Source organism: Panthera uncia, assembly GCF_023721935.1.
Source record: "Panthera uncia isolate 11264 chromosome A3 unlocalized genomic scaffold, Puncia_PCG_1.0 HiC_scaffold_11, whole genome shotgun sequence".
In the NCBI taxonomy this organism is placed as follows: Eukaryota; Metazoa; Chordata; class Mammalia; order Carnivora; family Felidae; genus Panthera; species Panthera uncia.
This window is the reverse complement of record NW_026057578.1, coordinates 72,254,135-72,274,904: the sequence shown is the minus strand read 5'-3', so window position 1 is coordinate 72,274,904 and position 20,770 is coordinate 72,254,135. Positions and strand designations below refer to the sequence as shown.

General features: G+C 34.7%; 1 protein-coding gene across 7 annotated transcripts in view; it reads left to right on the top strand.

The window, feature by feature from the left end:
* CCDC88A (coiled-coil domain containing 88A) overlaps window positions 1–20,770 on the top strand; it is a 138,656-nt gene that overhangs the window by 12,850 nt on the left and 105,036 nt on the right. For all 7 annotated transcript variants that reach the window (XR_007462196.1, XM_049651489.1, XM_049651487.1 and 4 more), the window contains exon 3: window positions 20,146–20,254. Coding sequence is in view for 6 of the 7 variants with exons in the window: in XM_049651489.1 (XP_049507446.1) it covers window positions 20,146–20,254 (109 nt within the window). In the remaining variant the exon portion in view is untranslated. The remainder of the gene's footprint in view (window positions 1–20,145; window positions 20,255–20,770) is intronic.

Sequence of the window (20,770 nt, the reverse complement as noted above, 5' to 3'; positions counted from 1 at the left end):
AGAACAAACTGAGGGTTGATGGGGGGTGGGAGGGAGGGGAGGGTGGGTGATGGGTATTGAGGAGGGCACCTTTTGGGATGAGCACTGGGTGTTGTATGGAAACCAATTTGACAATAAATTTCATATTAAAAAAAAACCATGCTTTTTGTATTACACAGGAAATTTTGTGGGCTATCTTAATAGTTTTTCAGGAAATTTTACAAAATGGTGTGTTCTTAATGTAATTTACTTTCATAGTGAAGGTGAGAAAAAAATGGTAAACTCCGTAATATCATTGACGAAGTGATTATTTCCGTTCAGAGCACCACGGAAGATAGTTTAGTTTTAGGTGATGGGTCCTAGTCCTTGCTTAAGACCTGGATTACTACAGAATTGTGGAGGGGTACCTGGGTGGCTCAGTCTTTTGAGCATCTTTCTGTCAACACAGAGCCTGCTTGGGATTCTCTCTCTCCCTGTCTCTCTGCCCCTCCCCCACCAGCTTGAGTGTGTTCTCTCTCTCAAAATAAATAAATAAACATTAAAAACAAAACAAAACAAAACTACAGAATTGGGAAGGATGAGAAGTTGTGGGGAAAGACCACTGGAGGCAGTACTCCAATTCTGTTTTGCCAAGACTGGTTAAAAAAAGGTAAACCACAGTAAATTCTCAGTTAACTTGAATGTTGAAGGAAATTGGAGTGTTGAGTTTTCTCATAATTGAAGGTTATTTTAATTTTTTTCCAACTCCACATTTTAAATCTTTGCAAGTGAATTAAACTGTATTTCCATCTTTGTAAATAGGATATGTACAAGTATTGATTCAGAATCTTGTAGTACCTCATTTGTTTTCAACTTAAGTCTTTGTGTTAAGTATTGAATGTATATAATTAAGATGAATCTATAATGAATGGTGAATGATCCCAAGTATGTATTTGGAAACAAATCTCTTGTTATTAGCTTGTTTGTTTTTCTTTTTTAATTTGTATGTATTTTGTATGTTTGCTTTTTGTTATTTGTTTATTTGTTTTTTGTTTTTTGTTGGTTTTTTTTTTCTTGAGTGAAATGGAGTGTGTATGATAGCGTGGGTAGATTAGGGAGCCCTGCTGTTTAGAAATCAGTTATAAGTCAGGTTTGGTCTCTAGGGAGAGGATGGATAGTCAGGGAAGTCAAGGGGAGGAAGTTAGATTTAATTTAAACCTTGAAGAATGATTGGACTTGGGTAGCCATAGATGAGGAGAGGAGGGTATTTTAAGCTAGGGAATCAGCATGAGGAAAAATCATATTTATGATTTGGGAGGTGGTAAGGAGATGAGCCTTGGTAGAGGATTCATCCAAGTTGGGAAATAGAATATAAAGTTCCATAAGTAGAGTAGGCCAGATTATGGGAAACTTAAAAAATAACTATTATAATTTAAACTGCACATGGCAGGCATTGGAGAACCATTTAAAATTACTTATTAGGGAATTAAAATACAAGGAAAATGACTTTAGCATTAGTTTGTAGAAAAGATTAGGTATGGACTTTATTTGTTCATTCAATATTTATTAAGCATATACTACGTATACCATTGCAGGTATTGAGACTACATGAGCAAATCAATGAAACTTACGTTGTATTAGTGCTTGGAACAAAGGTGGAGAATAGGCAGGAACAAGTAAGGAAGATAGATGGGTAGTGATGGATGTCATCTGTGCTTATGGTGGTGAGGTCCTAGTCAGTGTGGGCTGTGTGAGTGGAGAAGAGGAGCACATTCAAGAACTTGCAAAAGAATTGATGGAATTCTAGATATAGTGTGTGAAAGGGAAGAATGAAGGATGATATGTCAAGATTAAAGCTGAGCAGACAGACTTAAACTTATGTATTTCTTGAGAAAAGGATGTTAAGTTTGGATACTTAATTATGCATGAAAAAATAAGGACATTTAGTTTATTTTTCTAGACTTGCAACTGGAAACATTTAAATGTGTAATATAGTAATGTGTTTTGACAATGATGCTTAATTTTATATGAGAAACATTTTATACTCTTCATATTTTCATTACTGTAAGTATATATTTCATTTTCATATTTAGTAAAATAGTTCTGAGGATGTGTTATTATAATTCTTCTGGTCTGTCAGAATGCTTTAAAGTCTGCATTTATACGATATAATTTCTCTAGGATATTTAACAATTGCCTGAAGATTAAGTTGCATTTTAACTACTCAGTTGTTAGAATTTAGCCATCTTTGTGTTACACTTCTGTTAATTACAAGGATTCAGAGTTTCTGTCTGTGCTTATAGAAAGAACTCAGACCAGTGTTTCAGAGTTTGGACAGTGCTGTTCTCAGTAAATTTTTTTGTTATCTGAGAGTATTCATATAATTATTTTGTTTTATACTTTATTCTGAAGACATAGCGTGTTACTGAGTTATTTATTCTGGAAGGGAATTTTGGTCTTTGCATAGTTATCCAGAGCTTTTGTTTTTATTTTTGTTTTAATTCTCCAACACATAGATTAAGTCCAATATTTGTTGAGTATTGTACATTTTTCTTTTAAATATCCCATTATCTATCAACTTTGCATTCTCAGCTGCTTTCAAAATATTCTAAAATCCTAGGTCATTCTTCTGTTTTCTAAATTTAGGTTTTTTTAATGTTTATTTATTTTTGAGACAGAGAGAGAGCATGAGCAGGGAAGGGGCAGAGAGAGAGGGAGACACAGAAGCAGAAGCAGGCTCCAGGCTCTGAGCTGTCAGCACAGAGCCCGACGCGGGGCTCGAACTCACGAACTGTGAGATCATGACCTGAGCCGAAGTTAGATGCTTAACTGACAGAGCCACCCAGGCGCCCCTCTAAATTTAATTTTATTAAATTGGAGGTCCCTAAAACAGTTTATTTCTCTTGAGCCATTTGTAGACCCTGCTACAAATTCCTTTAACTTGTTTGTTAATAATTCCATACTTCCCTGCTTGTGTACCTCTCCTCTAACTTGGTTTCCAGCATATCATGTTGTTTCCAGTGCAATACTTGGTTTGTATGTGTGGCATTTTTTCTCTATTTTACTACTTTTTTTTCTTGTATTTCTTCTTTCATTTCTGTCTTTAGCAGTGCCTTTTTTTGAATGTTTATTTATCTTTGAGAGAGAGACAGAGTGTGAGTGGGGGAGGGGCAGAGAGTGAGGGAAACACAAAATCTGAAACAGGCTCCAGGCTCTGAGTTGTCAGGACAGAGCCCGACACGAAGCTCGAAGTCACGAACTGTGTGTGAGAGAGATCATGACCTGAGCCGAAGTCGGATGCTAAACCAACTGAGCCACCCAGGTGCCCTAGCAGTGCCTTTTGAATGAGTATCTTCCTTTATGTTTTTATTAAAAAAAAATTTTTTTTAAGTTTTATTTATTTTGAGAGAGTAAGTAAGCAGGGGAGGGACAGAGAGAGAAGGAGAGAGAGAAAATCCTAAACAGACTCTGTGCTGTTAGCACAGAGCCGGATGCAGGGCTTGAATTCATGAACCATGAGACCATGACCTGAGCCAAAACCAAGAGTTGGACGCTCAAGCGACTGAGCTACCCAGATGCCCCATCTTATTTTTCTTTTAATTGGCAGGCTTATTATGGAGGAGGTTTGTGATCCCTTTGGGAGTACTTTTATGGTACACTGAAAAGGGCAAATTAAACCAATATTGTGGTACTTTTATTCTGCTCTTAATAGAATTCTTATTCTTAGAGTAATTCTGTATGGGAACTTTTTTTAATATTAGAGGAATTGACGGCAAAAGGATTTTCTTACTGAATTTTACAATTTCTTATTTGAGGTAAATTTCTATGACCGTATATTTTAGTTTGTTAATAAGCGATTGTACTTTGGAAAATACTTTTTAAAGTTGTTTTTTTTTTTTTTTTTTTTTTAACTTTAGAGAGCTTTCTTGCTTCTCAAAATAACCATGATACCTGTCACTGGTAATTAATTAAGGGCACTATTGAAATTACCTTGGAGAGTTTTTGGACTTCAGGTTAAGAATTCTTTCTCTATTGAATTGATAGTATGTGAGGGAAAGCTGTACTAGTTAAGTCTGTCACTGATCAAGGAAAATATCTAATTATGTATCAGCTCAGTTTGAGATTTCTTGAGTTTCTAGAACTGTCTGGATTTGGAGCAAATACTACCCCAAAATACTGATGAAAACAAATTTAAACAAACCTCTCTGACCTATGATAAGGTTTAAAGACAGTGGGTGGAGGTTCTATCACAGATGAGTGATGCTCATTGGTGCTATAAACTTTATTTTAGTTACTGGCTATGTGGTTGACCACCATATAAATGAAGGTTCTGTTACTTGATGAAGGTACTGATTAGCCATAATACTAAGTCCTCAGGCCTCCATACCAAGAACAGGAATTGATTTACTTAATACAGTGGATCTCAGAGTGAGACCAACAGACCCCTGCCAGTCTGCCAGGTCAAAATTAGTTTTATAATAATATTAAGATGTAATTTGCCTTTGGGGCCTATGTTGGAAAAGCACAGGTGAGTAAAACTGTTGACACCTTAGCTTGAATCAAGGAGTGGTACCAAATTGTACTCTGATAGTCATCGTATTCTTCACACTGTTGCATTCCTAGAGTTTAAAAGAAATCACGTTTCACTTAAAAATGTTCTTGGTGAGGGGCACCTGGGTGGCTCAGTTGGTTGTGTCTGGCTCTCGATTTTGGCTCAGGTTGTGATCTCACAGATCCTGAGTTCGAGCCCCAAGTCAGCTCTGTGCTGACAGTGTGGAGCCTGCTTGGGATTCTCTGTCTCCCTCTCTCTCTGCTCCTCCCCTGCTCACAGTCTCTCTCTCTCTCTCTCTCCCCCCCAAAAAATAAATATTAAAAAAAATGTTCTTGGTGAAGCAGTAAAAGTTAGTTTATTGAGTCTTGACCCTTGAGTACATTTCTTTTTAATATTCTGTAGGACAAAATGAAAAGTATGCATAAAACACTTCTGTTGCATAATAAAATGTGATGGTTATCTCAAGGAAAAGCACTTACAATTTTTTTGAGTTGCAAGCTGAACAAGTCTCTGTTTTGTGGAACACTTTTGATGTGAAAAAATGACAGACAAACTGGTTATTCAGGTTTGAGTATTCGGCAGACATTTTTTTCAAAAATGAACAAAGTGGGCCGGCCATTTCAAGAAAAACAAATGATTTTGTTGTCAGTGATAAAATTTGAATTACAGAAAACACGAACTTGGTAGCTTCTCAATAAAGACAGTTCTGATGATAATATAGGTGATATTATTCAATGTGAATTTTTATATTGAATAATAATGTGCATGTTTGGAAAATACATATAACTCAATGAATAAATATTTTCAAAATGATAATTCATGATAAGAAATCATGCATATGTTAGGGGTGCCTGAGTGGCTTAGTGGACTAAGTGACCAACTCTTGATTTTGGCTCAGGTCATGATCTCATGGTTTGTGAGTTCGAGCCCCATGTCAGGCTCTGTGGTGACTGACTCTCTCTCTCTCTCTTTCTTTCTCTCTCTCTCTCTCTCAAAATAAATAAATAAACATTAAAAAAAAAAGAAATCATGCATATGTAAAACATGTATTCAAAATGCTAGGTACACCAGTGGATTTTAATGTATAACAGTAAGAAGAGTTCACTGATAGGATTTCAGATTCCATATTGCAACTAGCTTTTAAGAAAGTACGACTTTACTGAAGTTTGGTAGTATCAAAGAAGAATATCAATAATTATCTTAAAGGACTATTAAAGTACTCTTTCTGATTGCATATATGTGTGAGGTTAATTTTCTTCACATAGTTTGAACATAATAATGTTTCACAACACATTGAATGCAGAAGCAGATTTAAGAATCCAGATGTTTTCTATTAAGCTAAACATTAAAGAGATTTACACAGTTGTAAAGAAATGTCACTCCCCACTAAAATTTTTTCTGTTTTTGGAAAAGATAGTTATTTATCATAAAAATGTTCTTTGTGCTTACAATGAGTTTGTTATTTTTAGATGGATTAATACATTAATTTCTGATTCTTAATTTTAATTTCTAATGTAGTAAATATACATAGATATAACTCACCTAAACAAAAGCTCTTTAGAGTCCTTAGTAATGTTTATGAGTGGGAAGGGGTTCTCAAGCTGTTTGAAAAACAACTTAATATTTGAAGAGCCCATGTTGGCTCATTATAAGAAGTAAAAGGTAGATAGATATTCAGTCATTTCATCCAATTCAGATAAAATCAAAGTTAAATATATGTATAGTATTGGATTTTTATTCTTTTTGTGTCCATCTGCCTTTTTGTTTTTAATTAAAGCATTAATTCTCTTTGTTAAATCAGTGAATATAATGCTGTCCTGCTAACTCAGTTGTGGGCTACCTAGAAAATGTCATAGATATTCTTCAACTTCTGAAGAGGTAACTTAATATATCTTTTTTTTTTTAATGTTTATTATTTTACTAGAGAGAGTGTGGGAGCACGGGGAGGGGCAGAGAGAAAGGGAGAGAGAATCCCAAGCAGGCTTTGCACTGTCAGCATGGAGCCAGACACAGAGCTCCATCCCATAACCTGCAAGATCATGACTTGAGCCGAAATCAGGAGTTGGAGGCTTAACCGACTGAGCCACCCAGGCTCCCCACGTATCTTAAATTATGAGAAAGTACATGAAGGAGAGCTATGTTGATGATCTCTGTGTGGTAATTATATGTCACCCACCTCTCCAAAAGTTACTGTTCAGTCTTTGTGAAGATCATATTAGTTAAGATATGTGAAAATATCCTATAAATATATAAAAGATTATATTAGTATTACGTTTTATTGTTTGCCATCATGCACAGTGATTGCTGTGAGAAGGGAGAGAAAGGTGAAGTGGTTCTTTTTTAAAAACCACTTATTTCCCTGATTATACTCAAGACTGAGATACCTTACTACTTGGATAACCCTATATGGTGATGATGCTTACTTAGTTCATTATTTTTCATAAAGCAATCATTCTGGTATATGCACATTTGAAGTTAGATATGGAAATAACTTACTTCAGATGTTTCATAGTGACATGCAAATGTTATATAGTTATATGTTACCATATAAAATATCTCAAAAATTAAAAAAATGTCTTTGTACAACTAGTTTCAAATTAGAATGGTATGATCAAAAACATGAGCACATGTAGTTGTTAAGCACCAACACTAAACAGATGGTTCAGGAGGATACATAACAGGCTTGCAGTCTGGGTAGAAGAGCAAAAAGCCATTAAAACTATCAGATTTCTGTTTCTCATAGATATTAGTCAATGAATAAGTAAAGACATAATCCTTAGTTATACAAGGACCAAATCTTAAAATCTTAGCATTATGGAATTGCTAACTTTCTCTTCATCTTTTACCCTAATTTAAAAATTACTGTATACAGTGGTAGATAATACTGTTGTCTGCTTATTGAAATTAAAGCATCTTGTCATAAGTAGGTCATTTATAAATGTGAAATTGCTCGAGGCCCTCTTTCACTGCCATGTTGCATTTAACTTCTGGTTGGACAAATTTCAACTATATTGCTAGGCTCTTTTTCTTTAAAACATTTCTTAGTTTTCATCTTGTAAAAGGAAATGATTGATCTGGGATTATGTTGGCTTGGAAATAGCTATGTATGGTTAGAAAGTTACTTGCTCACATATCACATGTGTATCATTTAGTAGCTCATCTTTTATTTTAGTGAAAGGTCTTTCCAGACAAATTCTAAAAAAAAAAAGTATGCTTTCAAAAAGAGTTTAATGAAAACTTCATTAATCATGACTCTGTATTCTGAATTAATCTTTGTTTAGCATTTTAAATGTTAAACATGAAAGACAGTATTTAGAATATTTAATAAGAGTACAATTTCTTTTTAGAGAATTCTGGATTCATACTATACCCACTTTGTTTAAATTATTATACTGTGCCTTTTGTTGTATGAAAAAAATGAACCTTAAAATACATGCAGGAGTGGAGTGCTTTCTGTCTTTAATGGAATGCATATTTTTACAGAAGAAATTTTTTATACTGTTTTATTTTCTTAAGTTTATTCATAGCCTGACAATTGTCTCATGACTCTGAATCTCTAGCACTGACTCCTACATGTACAGCCTCATTAAATGTGCTGCAGCTCAGTAACAGTCAAATACAATTACATATCTTTTTTCCTAGAAGTAAATAAAATGGACAGCCTTCATGAAACGATTTTTTTTTTTTTTTGGCTGGTGTTTTTACTCTCTTTAAGAAATGTTTTATGTAGTTAAAACTAAGGTTCATATTGAAAAATGGCAATCCCTACCCTAATTTACCTCTCAGTTCTGTTTCCTAGAGTAAGAACTTTTAACTTTTTTAAAGCAATTTCGTCTGTCATGTACTCCCATTTATAGTGATAATATGCCTACCTTCATATTTCTTGATTTATCCCTTTTAGACATTGTCTATTGACTTCTGGATAATGGTAGATGAGATTTAAGCTTTTTTTTTTTTTTTTTTTTTGCCGTCTGTATATCTTCTTATCCTGTTCTTCTAATGTATTTATTACAAGTTGAGTTAAATCAGTAATCAGTATTCACATTAATATAACTATATAATGTTTTCTGCAGAGCCTACGTTTTTCTTTTGAAAAAAATACTATTTTTTCTGAAGTTACTACTTTTTTTGATGTACATAATTTTCAGTACGCCTGGCCTTAACTATTAAGCTATCTTTCATCAGAGTGGGGATTAGGACTTTTCAGACAGTTTCACCTGAGGGTAGTCTGTCCCTCTCACATAAAGAGATTGCATTCTCAGGGTGAAAGGGCTTGTTTTCTGTGATCCTAACATCTGTCATTGTGACCCTAACTCAAATTGGGCATGAATCAAATGGGAAACCAATTGAAAGTTTATTGCTCTCTAGGTCCATGCCTAGAGTGCTTAGCAGTTATCCTGGTTTCCCAAGTCCAGAAAGTTTATGGATAGGCTGTGATGTATTATTCATTGATTCTAAACAAGTAGGAACTTTCCAGTTCTGTTTGCACATTCTAAAATAACTCACAATAGATATGTAGATTAGAAACTGAAACTGAAGCTTTGAGTACCTAGTATCAGCCTGTTCTATCGAAGAACTCTATTATTTTATTGGATTTCCAAATGAGTCTAGTAGATCACAGAAATCCTCTCAAACTCCATGTATTCACAGCAAAGATTTATAAACACAAAGCACCACAGTTTTATAAAAAAGATGCAGGAAACTTTCATCCCCCTATCTTTAATAATCCCTGTTGAATGTGAGGTTAATTTTTGGTGTTGAAGTATTCTGCAAATTTTTCAAAATACTTTCTCTAGCTTTTCTAAGTTGCATTTTTCGCTTTTTCCCAGATTCCTAAAATTTCATGTGCTATCCTTAGTGTATAAAAACTAAACTGCTCCCTCTTTTTATATTCAGGATTGTCTTAATTGTTTCAAGGGATCTTTCTCACGGTTTAAAGAACTTAATATTAAATTTATCTTTAGAAAAAGTTCTTAAAAGATTTTGAGCAAACCAAAATTCTAAATTCTTAAAACTTGTTAATTTTTAGAAGAGCTTTATACAAAGGAGGCCAAAGGCTTTTCTGGCAACCGAGTAGAATTTGAAATACCATGTAAGGATTGTTGGGAATAAAAAATTTAAAAAGAACCTTTAAACTTTAAAAAATACATCAACTTAAGACAAAGAAACTTGGTACCAACACTGTCAAAAATAATGTTTACATTATAAAAGTTGTTAAAGTTGGAATGACATCACTCATGTTTATTAGAAATTGCACATCCGGGGTGCCTGGGTGGCTCAGTCAGTTGAGTGTCCGACTTTGGGTCAGGTCATGACCTCACGGTTCGTGGGTTCGAGCCCTATATCAGGCTCTGTGCTGACAGCTCAGAGCCTGGAGCCTGCTTCAGATTCTGTGTCTCCCTCTCTCTCTGCCCCTCCCCTACTCACGCTCTGTCTCTCTCTGTCTCTCAAAGATAAATAAATGTAAAAAAAAATTTTTTTTAAAAAGAAATTACACATCCATCTTCATCTTAAAGTATAATCCAAATAATGTATTATCACGTAATAATGGGCTTACATTATAAGTTTGTACAATTTTTTAGTTTATACTTTTAGTAGTAATATTGAAATCTTTCTTAAATATTTGTTGTCAGAATTAAATACCTGGGTTTATTAAAATATCAACTGAAATGAAGAGGAAATGAATATTCTTTAGTTTGGTTACTGACTGGGAAAACAGAATTAAGAATATGCTCAACCAATACAATAAAAACAGTGATTTACTGTACATGTGGGTTTTATAGATAACATTGCTAAAATCTTTTCTTTTTGGTCTTTTCTTTGTTTTCCTGAATGAGCCTATCTGAGAAAAGGCTGAAAGACAGCGAAGGAAAAAAAGTCAAGGAGTCTAGGCAAATTACTCCTTTGGGCTTAGATTTTCTGATTTAGATGAGTGAAACTAGGTAATCTCTAAAGTGTTTTTTAGGTCTGTTACCAGTGTGTGAATAGGAGGCAGTCACAGGTGAAAGGTATGTAAGGAGATTCAAATATAGGGTAAGGAAAATAAAAATAAGATAGAAGAAGGCTGAAAAAGAGAGATATTTACTGAATGTCTGTGATTGCAGATGAAATGTTTATGTAACTAACTGTAGGTTTACCTAACATGTTTGTTACTGGGGTTGTTCCTACTCTCCTCTCCCAATTACAGTTATCTGTGTACTTTTCTCCACAATGATAGATTGACTAAACTAAGGTTTTATATATTAATATGGCCACAGTAGGTACTCAGGATTTGTTTAACGCACTAAGTGTACCAGAGTGGATTATATAAAACAAGATTTTCCCTTCAGTATTCTGTGTTTTTAACCATGACTTCTTCTTCTTTTTTTTTTTTTTTAAATTTTTTTTTTCAACATTTTTTATTTATTTTTGGGACAGAGAGAGACAGAGCATGAACGGGGGAGGGGCAGAGAGAGAGGGAGACACAGAATCGGAAACAGGCTCCAGGCTCTGAGCCATCAGCCCAGAGCCTGACGCGGGGCTCGAACTCACGGACCGCGAGATCGTGACCTGGCTGAAGTCGGACGCTTAACCGACTGCGCCACCCAGGCGCCCCAACCATGACTTCTTGATCATGCTTCTGTTTGTCTTTGTTTGCCATCACACATAATCTGACTTCTGCAATACAGTTTCCTTGTAAATAACTAGTTCTGGTTGGTGCTTTTACCTCAGAGACCCACTTTTCTAGTTAGACTCATTTGCCTTGGGCTATTCATTAATTCTCTTGTACTAGGCATAAATCAGTCACAGGTCAGATTTGGCCTGCTTTATTTAGTACCACATTCTCCCTTGTTTCTGTAGATCTCAAATTGTAGGTTAGGACTTTGTTATTCAACTGATCTTTGGTACACAGACCTTAGTGGGGGGTATCTATTCTAGACTGCCAAGTGAGTTATTAGCTTGGAGAATGTCATCTCATAACTTTTATTAGGAAGGAACCATTTTTGAAGCACTATGCTTAGTCTCAGATTATTATTTTTATTTATTCATACAACATTGTTAAGATATATGCTAATTTTTAGAGATAAAAATGTGAATAAGATAAGGTTTCTGCTGTCAGGGTGCTTTTAGTCTAGTGAGAAAGTGATAGGCATAAAGGCAATTTAGTATTAGAAGGCCTATGATAGAGTTATTTACCAAAAAAGGGAATAGTTGTTATACTATGGGGTGGAGTTGATGGAGTAAATAATCTGGGATTGTGAGGGTAATTCAGTATTACAAGATGCAACAGTGTAACTCACTATATTAGCATATTGAAAAAGAAGAATCAGATGGGAATGGATGCAGGAAAAATTGGATAAAATTCAGCACCCATTTAGATACTGAATAAGGAATAGGAGGGAACTTAACTTGAAGGAAGGTATCGGAAAATTACAGCAAACATATATTAATGGTGAAACGTTAAAAGCTGTCTTATTAAATTTGAGGACAAGATAAGGATAGCTCTTATCTTCATTATTGTTTGTTGATGCAATAAGTAAATAAAGTAAATAAAGAAATAGAAATAGAAATGAGGGGCGAATGGGTGGCTTAGTGGGTTGAGCGTCCAGCTCTCGGTTTTGGCTGTGCCAACAGCTTGGAGCCTGCTTGGGATTCTCGCTTTCCTTCTCTCTCTGCCCCTCTCCCACTTGTGCTGTCTCTGTCTCTCTCAAAATAAGTAAATAAACTTAAAAAAAAAAAAGAAGTAGAAACGAGATATAGGATTAGAGAAGAGGAGATAACTGTCACTTGCTGATGATAGAATTTTTTTATACCTAGAAAACCCAAGAAAATGAACTGAATAAACTAAATTTTGAAAGGTGGTTAATCAGAAGTTCAATATACAAAAACAGCTTTCCTATTACATACTAGCAATGACCAAATACACAGTATAATAGAAAACAAATCCATTTCATAAACAAAAACCTAAATAAAAAAATAAGTGTATGAGACTTTTGTGGGAAAACTTAAAAATGTTACTGATGGAAATGTCAGTCTTTATCGAATTATTATTATTAATAAGATTCTGATAATTCTCAAGGTTTTTCCATGAAAATAATAGTGAGGGGGCTTGCTCTAATGGAATCAAGAAAATAATAAAAGTAGTGATATAATAAGGTTTTAAAGACAAGAATAGACAAATAGGCTAATGGAACACAACGGACTCCAAAAGTAGGCCCACACTTATATAGGATTCTAATATATCATAGAGATCAGGGGGAAATAAGCTCTTTAGTAATTTGGTGTTGGGATAACTGATTACCAGTATGAAAAAACTACAAATTTAAGACAACCTCCGAAAAAACCAACAGACAACCCATTAGAATAAGAAAGTTTAGCAAGGTTTCTGAAGATAAGAGCAATCCATAAAAATTGATAGCTTCACAGATCAGTAGTAACCTATTAGCAAATATATTTTTAAAATATTACATTCACTGTAACAGCAAAAACTAGGAAGCATTTAAGCATATGTAATAAAAATTCTTCCTAGAGAAAATTATAAATTGGTTTGAAAAAGAGTTCAATTAGGGATATGACTCTAAAAGCACAGGCAACATAAGCAAAATTAGACAAATGGGATTGCATCAAACTAAAAACTTATGTACAATAAAAGAACAATCAACAAAATGAAAAGGCAATCTATAATAGTTATCAGAGTAATTATATTAATAGATTGTGATCTATTGAGTATTATAGGGAACCATGACTGTGTATTGATATAAATAAATAAATTGAAGATCAGATTATTGACATAGTTACAAAGTATGTTTTCACAAAATATTTAATAATTACTAAAGAAAAATAATGATTGTCATGGAGAAAACTGGCAGTTACTGGTTTAATCAAGTGATAAAAGGGAATATTATCAGTAATGGGACAAATTGAAATCATGCACCATCTCTTAAGATGCATTGAGAACAGCACAGCATCTCTTTTGTGTTTTTGCTGTCAAAGATACACAACCTGAACTTAATTATAACTCAGACACAGTCTAATCAAGTAAACCCAATTGAAGGACATTCTATGAATAACTGGCTTTAACCTTTTAAAGTGTTTGGGTCGTGAAATTCAAGGAAAGACAGAAACTCTTCCAAGCTGAAAGAAACTAACGGTGGAAATTCAGAGTATTGAATGAAAAGTGTGATTCTGAATTAGATCCTTTTCCTTTAAAGGACATCCATTATTATTTGGGAATAACAAACTTGAATGGAATCTAAAGATTGGATGGTAGTGGTATATTATTGTTGATTTGATGATTTTGTGTTTTTATATGTGATTATATGTGTTTTTAGAAAATAAACACTAAAATATTTGGGAATTATTGGGTGTCAGGTTAGCAACTTATTCTCAGGAAGTTTAGGAAGAAGACTACTTATCCCTGCAACTTTTCTCTAAGTTTGATATTGCCCCCAAAATCACTTAGACTTCATTCTTTTCAGCCTGTTTTTTCTTTTCGCTCTCTTTTTCTCTGTGCTTTGGATTTTTTTATTGTTGTGTTTTTGGGGTTCTCTAATCTTTTGCTATAGTTTCTTGTCTACTATTAAACACATGCAGTAAATTTTCCATTTCAGATACAGTATATATTTATTATTTAAAAAAAATTTTCTTTTAGCTTTAGAAGTTCCATTTGGGTTTTTTTGAGTAGTTTCCATTTCTCTCCACATAATGTTAATGCTTTCCTTTAAGTCCTTTAATGTACAATTGGCCCTTGAATAACATAGGCTTGAACTGTGTGGGTCCACTTACACACAGGTATTTTCAACAAATACAGTAATGTAAATGTATTTTCTCTTATAATTTTCTTTTTTCTTCTAGTTTATTGTAAGAATACAGTATATATACATATACAAAATATGTGTTCATTGACTGTTTATGTTATTGGTAAGGCTCTGATCAATAGTAGGCTATTAGTAATTAAGTTTTGGGGGAATCAGAAGTTATATGTGGATTTTTGGCCATGCCAAGGGGTCAGCACCTCTAATCCCCATGTTGTTCAAGGGTCCACTGTATTTATAATAGCTTTTTAAAAGTCCTTATCTCTCATGATCTTCTTATGATCTCTTTCATTTCTGGGTCTGTTTCTATTGACTCTTTCCATTTTTTTTTCCTGGTCATGAATCATTTTTTTTCCTTTTCTGCATATCTAGTAATTTTTGATTGTAGAGAGGACATTTTGATCATTATATTATGGAGTATCTGGATCTTATCCTTTAAGGAGTGATGAATTTTATTTTGGCAGATTGTCATGTTGCTTGTAATCATCTTGATCCTTTCAAGGCTTATTTATAAGCTTTGTTGGGGAGGTTCTGGAATAGCTTTTACTTAACTGCTAGCTTTTTTTTTTAAGTCTATTTATTTATTTAGAGAGAGACAGACAGCACAAGTGGGGAGTGGACATAGAGAGAGGGAGAGAGTGAGAATCCCAAACAGGCTCCATGCTGCCAGCACAGAGCCCAATGTGGGTCTTGAACCCACAAAACCATGAGATCACAAACTGTGCTGAAAGCAAGAGTTGGATGCCCAACCAACTGAGCCACCCAAGTACCCCTAGATTAGTCCTACTTCTAAGACATTTTTCTGAGGTCTTTACTAAATGTTGTGGATGTTTATTCAAGATTCCTTTTTCACTCTGGCTGATCAGAACTTGAATTTCTCCCTGCACTTGGTGAACTTTGGTTGTTACTTAGTTTGCAGCATTCCTGTGGTTGTCCTCTGCTCAGTCTTGTGGAATTTAGGGTACACAGGCAAACTTAGTATTTAGCGAAAATCTCAAGGGCATATATTTGGAGCTTTCTTGTGTATTAGGGTAGTTCCCTTGTCTCTAGTATTATTTTCTGAAAATTTTAGTTACTTAAGTTTCCTTGAAGTCTAAGCTCTGTGTCCTTAAGTTTGGTGTGACTTGGGCTACACCTCCTGATACCTCATTCTGTAAAGTGCCTCACTACTGTTCTATCCTATTTGATATTCAGCTTATTTTGGTTGTATTATTTTCTCATCTAGTGTTGTGAACAATTCCACTGAATATGGTTGAACTGGCCCAGTGTTGGAGATTGACAGTGTGAGTTTGGTCACATGACAAAGGATCAATATGTTGGGAGTACTGGCAAGATAATAGTTGAAATAAAGCAGTAATTCTCAGAATATGGTTTGAGGATCCTCTCAGGGGTTCCATAAGTTCTCCTATGGAGAGAATTATCGCTTTATTTCAGAGTACATATCTTGGTAAGGCTAAATTTTCTTCATGTATGTCAATCAAAATACCACAAACAATAGATGAATGCAGAAGATGAGCAAGCCTGCTTTTTAAATTTAAAATAGATGTTAAAGAGATGTGCAAACCAAGAATCATAAAATACTTAGGAATAAACCTAACCAAAGAGGTAAAAGATCTGTACGCTGAGAACTATAGAAAGCTTATGAAAGAAATTGAAGAAGACACAAAAAAATGGAAAAACATCCATGCTCATGGATTAGAAGAATAAATATTGTTAAAATGTCGATGCTACCTAAAGCAGTCTATACATTTCAGTGCCATCCCAATCAAAATAACACCAGCATTCTTCACAGAGCTAGAACAAACAATTCTAAAATTTGTATGGAACCACAAAAGACCCCGAATAGCCAAAGTAATGTTGAAGAAGAAAATCAAAGCTGGGGCCATCACAATCCCAGACTTTAGCCTGTACTACAAAGTTGTAATCATCAAGACAGTATGGTATTTTCACAAAAACAGACACAGAGACCAATGAAATAGAGAAGAGAGCCTAGAACTGGACCCACACATGTATGGCCAACTAATCTTCGACAAAGCAGTAAAGAGTATCCAATGGAAAAAAAAGACAGTCTCTTCAGCAAAACTGGTGCTGGAAGAACTGGACAGCAACATGCAGAAGAATGAAAGTGGACCACTTTCTTGTACCATACACAAAAATAAATTCAAAGTGGATGACAGACATAAATATGTGACATCAAAATCCTAGAGGAGAAAACAGGCAACAACCTTTTTGACCTTGGTTGCAGCAACTTCTTACTTCACACATCTCCCAAGGCAAGGGAAATAAAAGCAAAAATGAACTGTTGGGACCTCCTCAAGATTAAAAGCTTCTACACAGCAAAGGGAACAATCAACAAAACTAAAAGGCAACCAATGGAACGAGAGAAGATATTTGCAAACAACATATTGGATAAAGGGTTAGTATCCAAAATCTATAAAGAACTTACCAAACTCAACACCTGAAGAACAAATAATCCAGTGAAGAAATGGGCAGAAGGTATGAATAGACACTTTACCAAAGAAGGCATCCAAATGGCTAACAGACACATGAAAGATGCTCAATCAACATCACTCATCATCAGGGAAATAGAAATCAAAACCACATTGAGATACCACCTCACACCAGTCAGAGTGGCTAAAATTAACTCAGGAAACAACAGATGTTGGCAAGGATGTGGGAAAGGAGAACCCTCTTGCACTGTTGGTAGGAATGCAAACTGGTGCCCCATTGTGGAAAACAGTGTGGAGGGTCCTCAAAAACTTAAAAATGGAATTTCCCTATGACCCAGCAATAGCACTACTAGGAATTTATCTAAAAGATATAGGAGTGCTGATTTATAGGGGGCACATGTACCCCAATGTTTATAGCAGCCCTGTCAACAATAGCCAAATGATGGAAAGAACCCAAATGTCCATCAACTGATGAATGGATAAAGAAGATGTGGTTTATATATACAATGGAATACCACTTGGCAGTGAAAAAGAATGAAATCTCGCCGTTTGCAACAATGTGGATGGAACTAGAGGGCATTTAATACTACGTGCAATAAGTCAGTCAGAGAAAGACAAGATATCATATGTTTTCATTCATATGTGGAATTTGAGAAACTTTACAGAAGACCATTGGGGAAGGGAAAGAAAAAAAAATAGTTACTGAGAGGGAGGCAAACCATAAGAAACTCTTAAATGCAGAGGACAAACAGAAGGTTGATGGGGGCGGGGGAAATGGGTGATGGGCATTGAGGAGGGCATTTGTTGGGATGAGCCCTGGGTGTTGTATGTAAGTGATGAATCATGGGAATCTACTCCCAAAGCCAAGAGCACACTGTATACCCTGTGTGTTAGCTAACTTGACAATAAGTTATATAAAAAAATAAAGAGATGTGTAAAAATAGTAAAACAATGCTATTCTCATTAATTTTTTTGTTTGATATTTTTAAGTGTGTAATTTATTATTTTTAAAAATGACTTAATAAGTAACTGTGATATCTTCTCAGTTTTAATTTCTGTTACAGTAAATATAGCCCATGAAAACAAAAGTTGTTTGGAGCCTAAAAGTTTGAGAATTACCAAAATATAGCACCATAGAGTCTAATCTGTCTGGGGAAGGAATTGAAGGCATTAGGATTGTAATGGACTGGGTACAAAAGGGAAGGATTAAGGAATGAGAGGTTTCTATTCAGTTCCTATTCTCTGTTGTATAGCTATCAATTTCTTCTCTGCATTCTTGTGTGGAGGTACTGCATTTAAAGTCATAATCATAGGATAGTACTCTGTCCCAATAACTGCTTAGGTTCCTGCTTTATGATATGCATTCAGCCCTTGCATAGGGAGTCCTGATTTATTGTCTGCCGTTTCACTTTGCAATGTCTTTATCCAGCCTGACCTCTTTGCCCTAATGAGGAACTAGCTCTTACCTGCTTATGTTCTGGCATGGATTTACTCTTCTGTTCTAGTGCCACCACTTGAATTTCCTATTCTTTTTAAAAAAATTTTTTTTTCAACGTTTTTTATTTATTTTTGGGACAGAGAGAGACAGAGCATGAACGGGGTAGAGGCAGAGAGAGAGGGAGACACAGAATCGGAAACAGGCTCCAGGCTCCGAGCCATCAGCCCAGAGCCTGACGCGGGGCTCGAACTCACGGACCGCGAGATCGTGACCTGGCTGAAGCCGGACGCTTAACCGACTGCGCCACCCAGGCGCCCCTTGAATTTCCTATTCTTAAAAAGAATATAAGTATTTGTCTGTTTGTCTTATTACACTTAGCATAACGCCCTCAAGGTCCAGTTGACTGTTGCAGGTGGCAGAATTTCTTTTCTCATGAATGAGTAATAATTTTAATACATATATAAGGTGTGTGTGTCTCACATCTTCTTTATGCATTTATCTGTTGATGGACAGTTTGTTTTCCTGTGTTGGCTATTGTAAATAATACTGCAGTGAACATGCAGATACCTTTTTGAGATTCTGTTTTCATTTCCTTTGGCATATATATTGAGCAGTGGAGTTGCTGATTATATGGTAGTTCTGTTTTTAATTTTTCATGAACCTCTATGGTGGTTGCAACAATTTACATTCCTAACAACAGTGCACGAGAGTTCCCTTTCTTCCACATCCTTGCCAAAACACTTGTTATCACTTACATTTTTGATGTAACCATTTTAACAGACATGAGGTGATTCTTAATTATGGTTTTGATTTGTGTTTTTTTGATTACTGATGTTGAGTACCTTTCCATGTACCTATTAGCCATTTGTAGGTCTTTTTTAGAAAAAAATGTCTATTCAGTTCCTCTGCCCATTTTAAAATCAGAATGTTTCATTTTTTGTTGTTGTATGAGCTTTTTATGTATTTTGAATATTAACCCCCCTTATCAGATATAGGATTTGAAAAATACTTTCTCCCATTCCATAAGTTGACTTTTCATTTCGTTGATGGTTTCCTTTGCTGTGCAGAAGCTTTTTGGTTTTATATAGTCACACTTGTATATTTTTACTTATATTGCCTTTTTTTGGTTGTGATTGAATTTCTCATTCTTAACCATGGTCTAACTTTTTTTTTTTTCAGTTTCTGCTACTTCAGAATCCTTCAACCATTTGCTTTCATTGAATCTGTATAGTTTACCTAAGATTAAAGTATTAACCTGTGTCATAACTGCATTCTTTAACTTCTGTGGAACAGTGGCTGCTCACATATAGTCCCCATTATCTATTGAGGAGATACACCATTTCTTGATTATTAGCTCATATTTTATAATCTTGATTTATTTATTTTTTATTTAAGAATTTTTTTAATATTTGTTTATTTTTGAGAGACACAAAGAGAGAGAGAGAGACAGAGCATGAGCAGGGAAGGGACAGAAAGAGTGGGAGACAAAGATTTCTAAGCAGTCCCCAGCCTCTGAGCTGTCAGCACAGAGCCTGATGCAGGTCTCAGACTCATGCACTGTGAGATCATGACCTGAGCCAAAGTCGGATGCTTACCTGACTGAGCCACCCAGGCGTCCCACAGTCTTGATTTAAATAGATGTATTTTGGGTGATGGAAATAAATATATTTGAAAGAAAGAAGAGGTTATTCATCCCAGGAAGATGGAGAAACAAAATGAGAATGAAGAGAAATATCTAACTTATGTTTCAAATTTATTTTGCCATTGTCTTAGAAATATCAGATGCATTTATATTAATTAGAAGCACAAAACACATCATCTGTCCTTTGGGTCATCTCTGTTAATGCAGATGGATACACATTTTTTAATGTGGTTATTTTCAGTCACCTATAGGTTAATACATGTATTTGAGTATAATTTTAGTTTAAAGCATTTTTTTTAAATTTCTTACAGCAATCCTAAATCGGAGAGTCAGAGAGTAAATAAAAAGGTCAACAATGATGCATCACTTAGAATTCATAATCTATCCATTTTGGTGAGACAGATAAAATTTTATTACCAGGTAAGTGGTCCTTTTTCTTCATTTAGTATTATAATTAATGTTTATGTATTCATATTTTTTGTATAATAACAAAAGGTATTATTTACCTAGAATATACTAAACGCTAATTATTATGTGTCAGATACTGGTTTATTTGCTGGAGATAGAATAGAATTGACATAATCCATTTCTTAGGCAATATTAAAGATACAAGCAAACACTTCATATTACCTAATTTTAAAAATAATTATTGTACTTTATGAAATTTTAAAACCAGTTCCCAGTTTCTGAGAGCTTGCATAGTGCAACACTTTGTTAGGCTACTAGAATTATGCCTTTGAAAAGTGTACTTTTTATTGTCCTTGTTTAAACTTAAATTAGATACATAGTTTGTGGTTTAAATATGAGCATTTTTCAGGCTATCAGTACACCTCTACAAATCACCATAGGTGCATTACACAAATTTTGGTATGTTGTATTCTTTAAAATATTTATTTTTTGCATTTTCTCGTTTTGTGATTTCTTTTTCCACTTGAG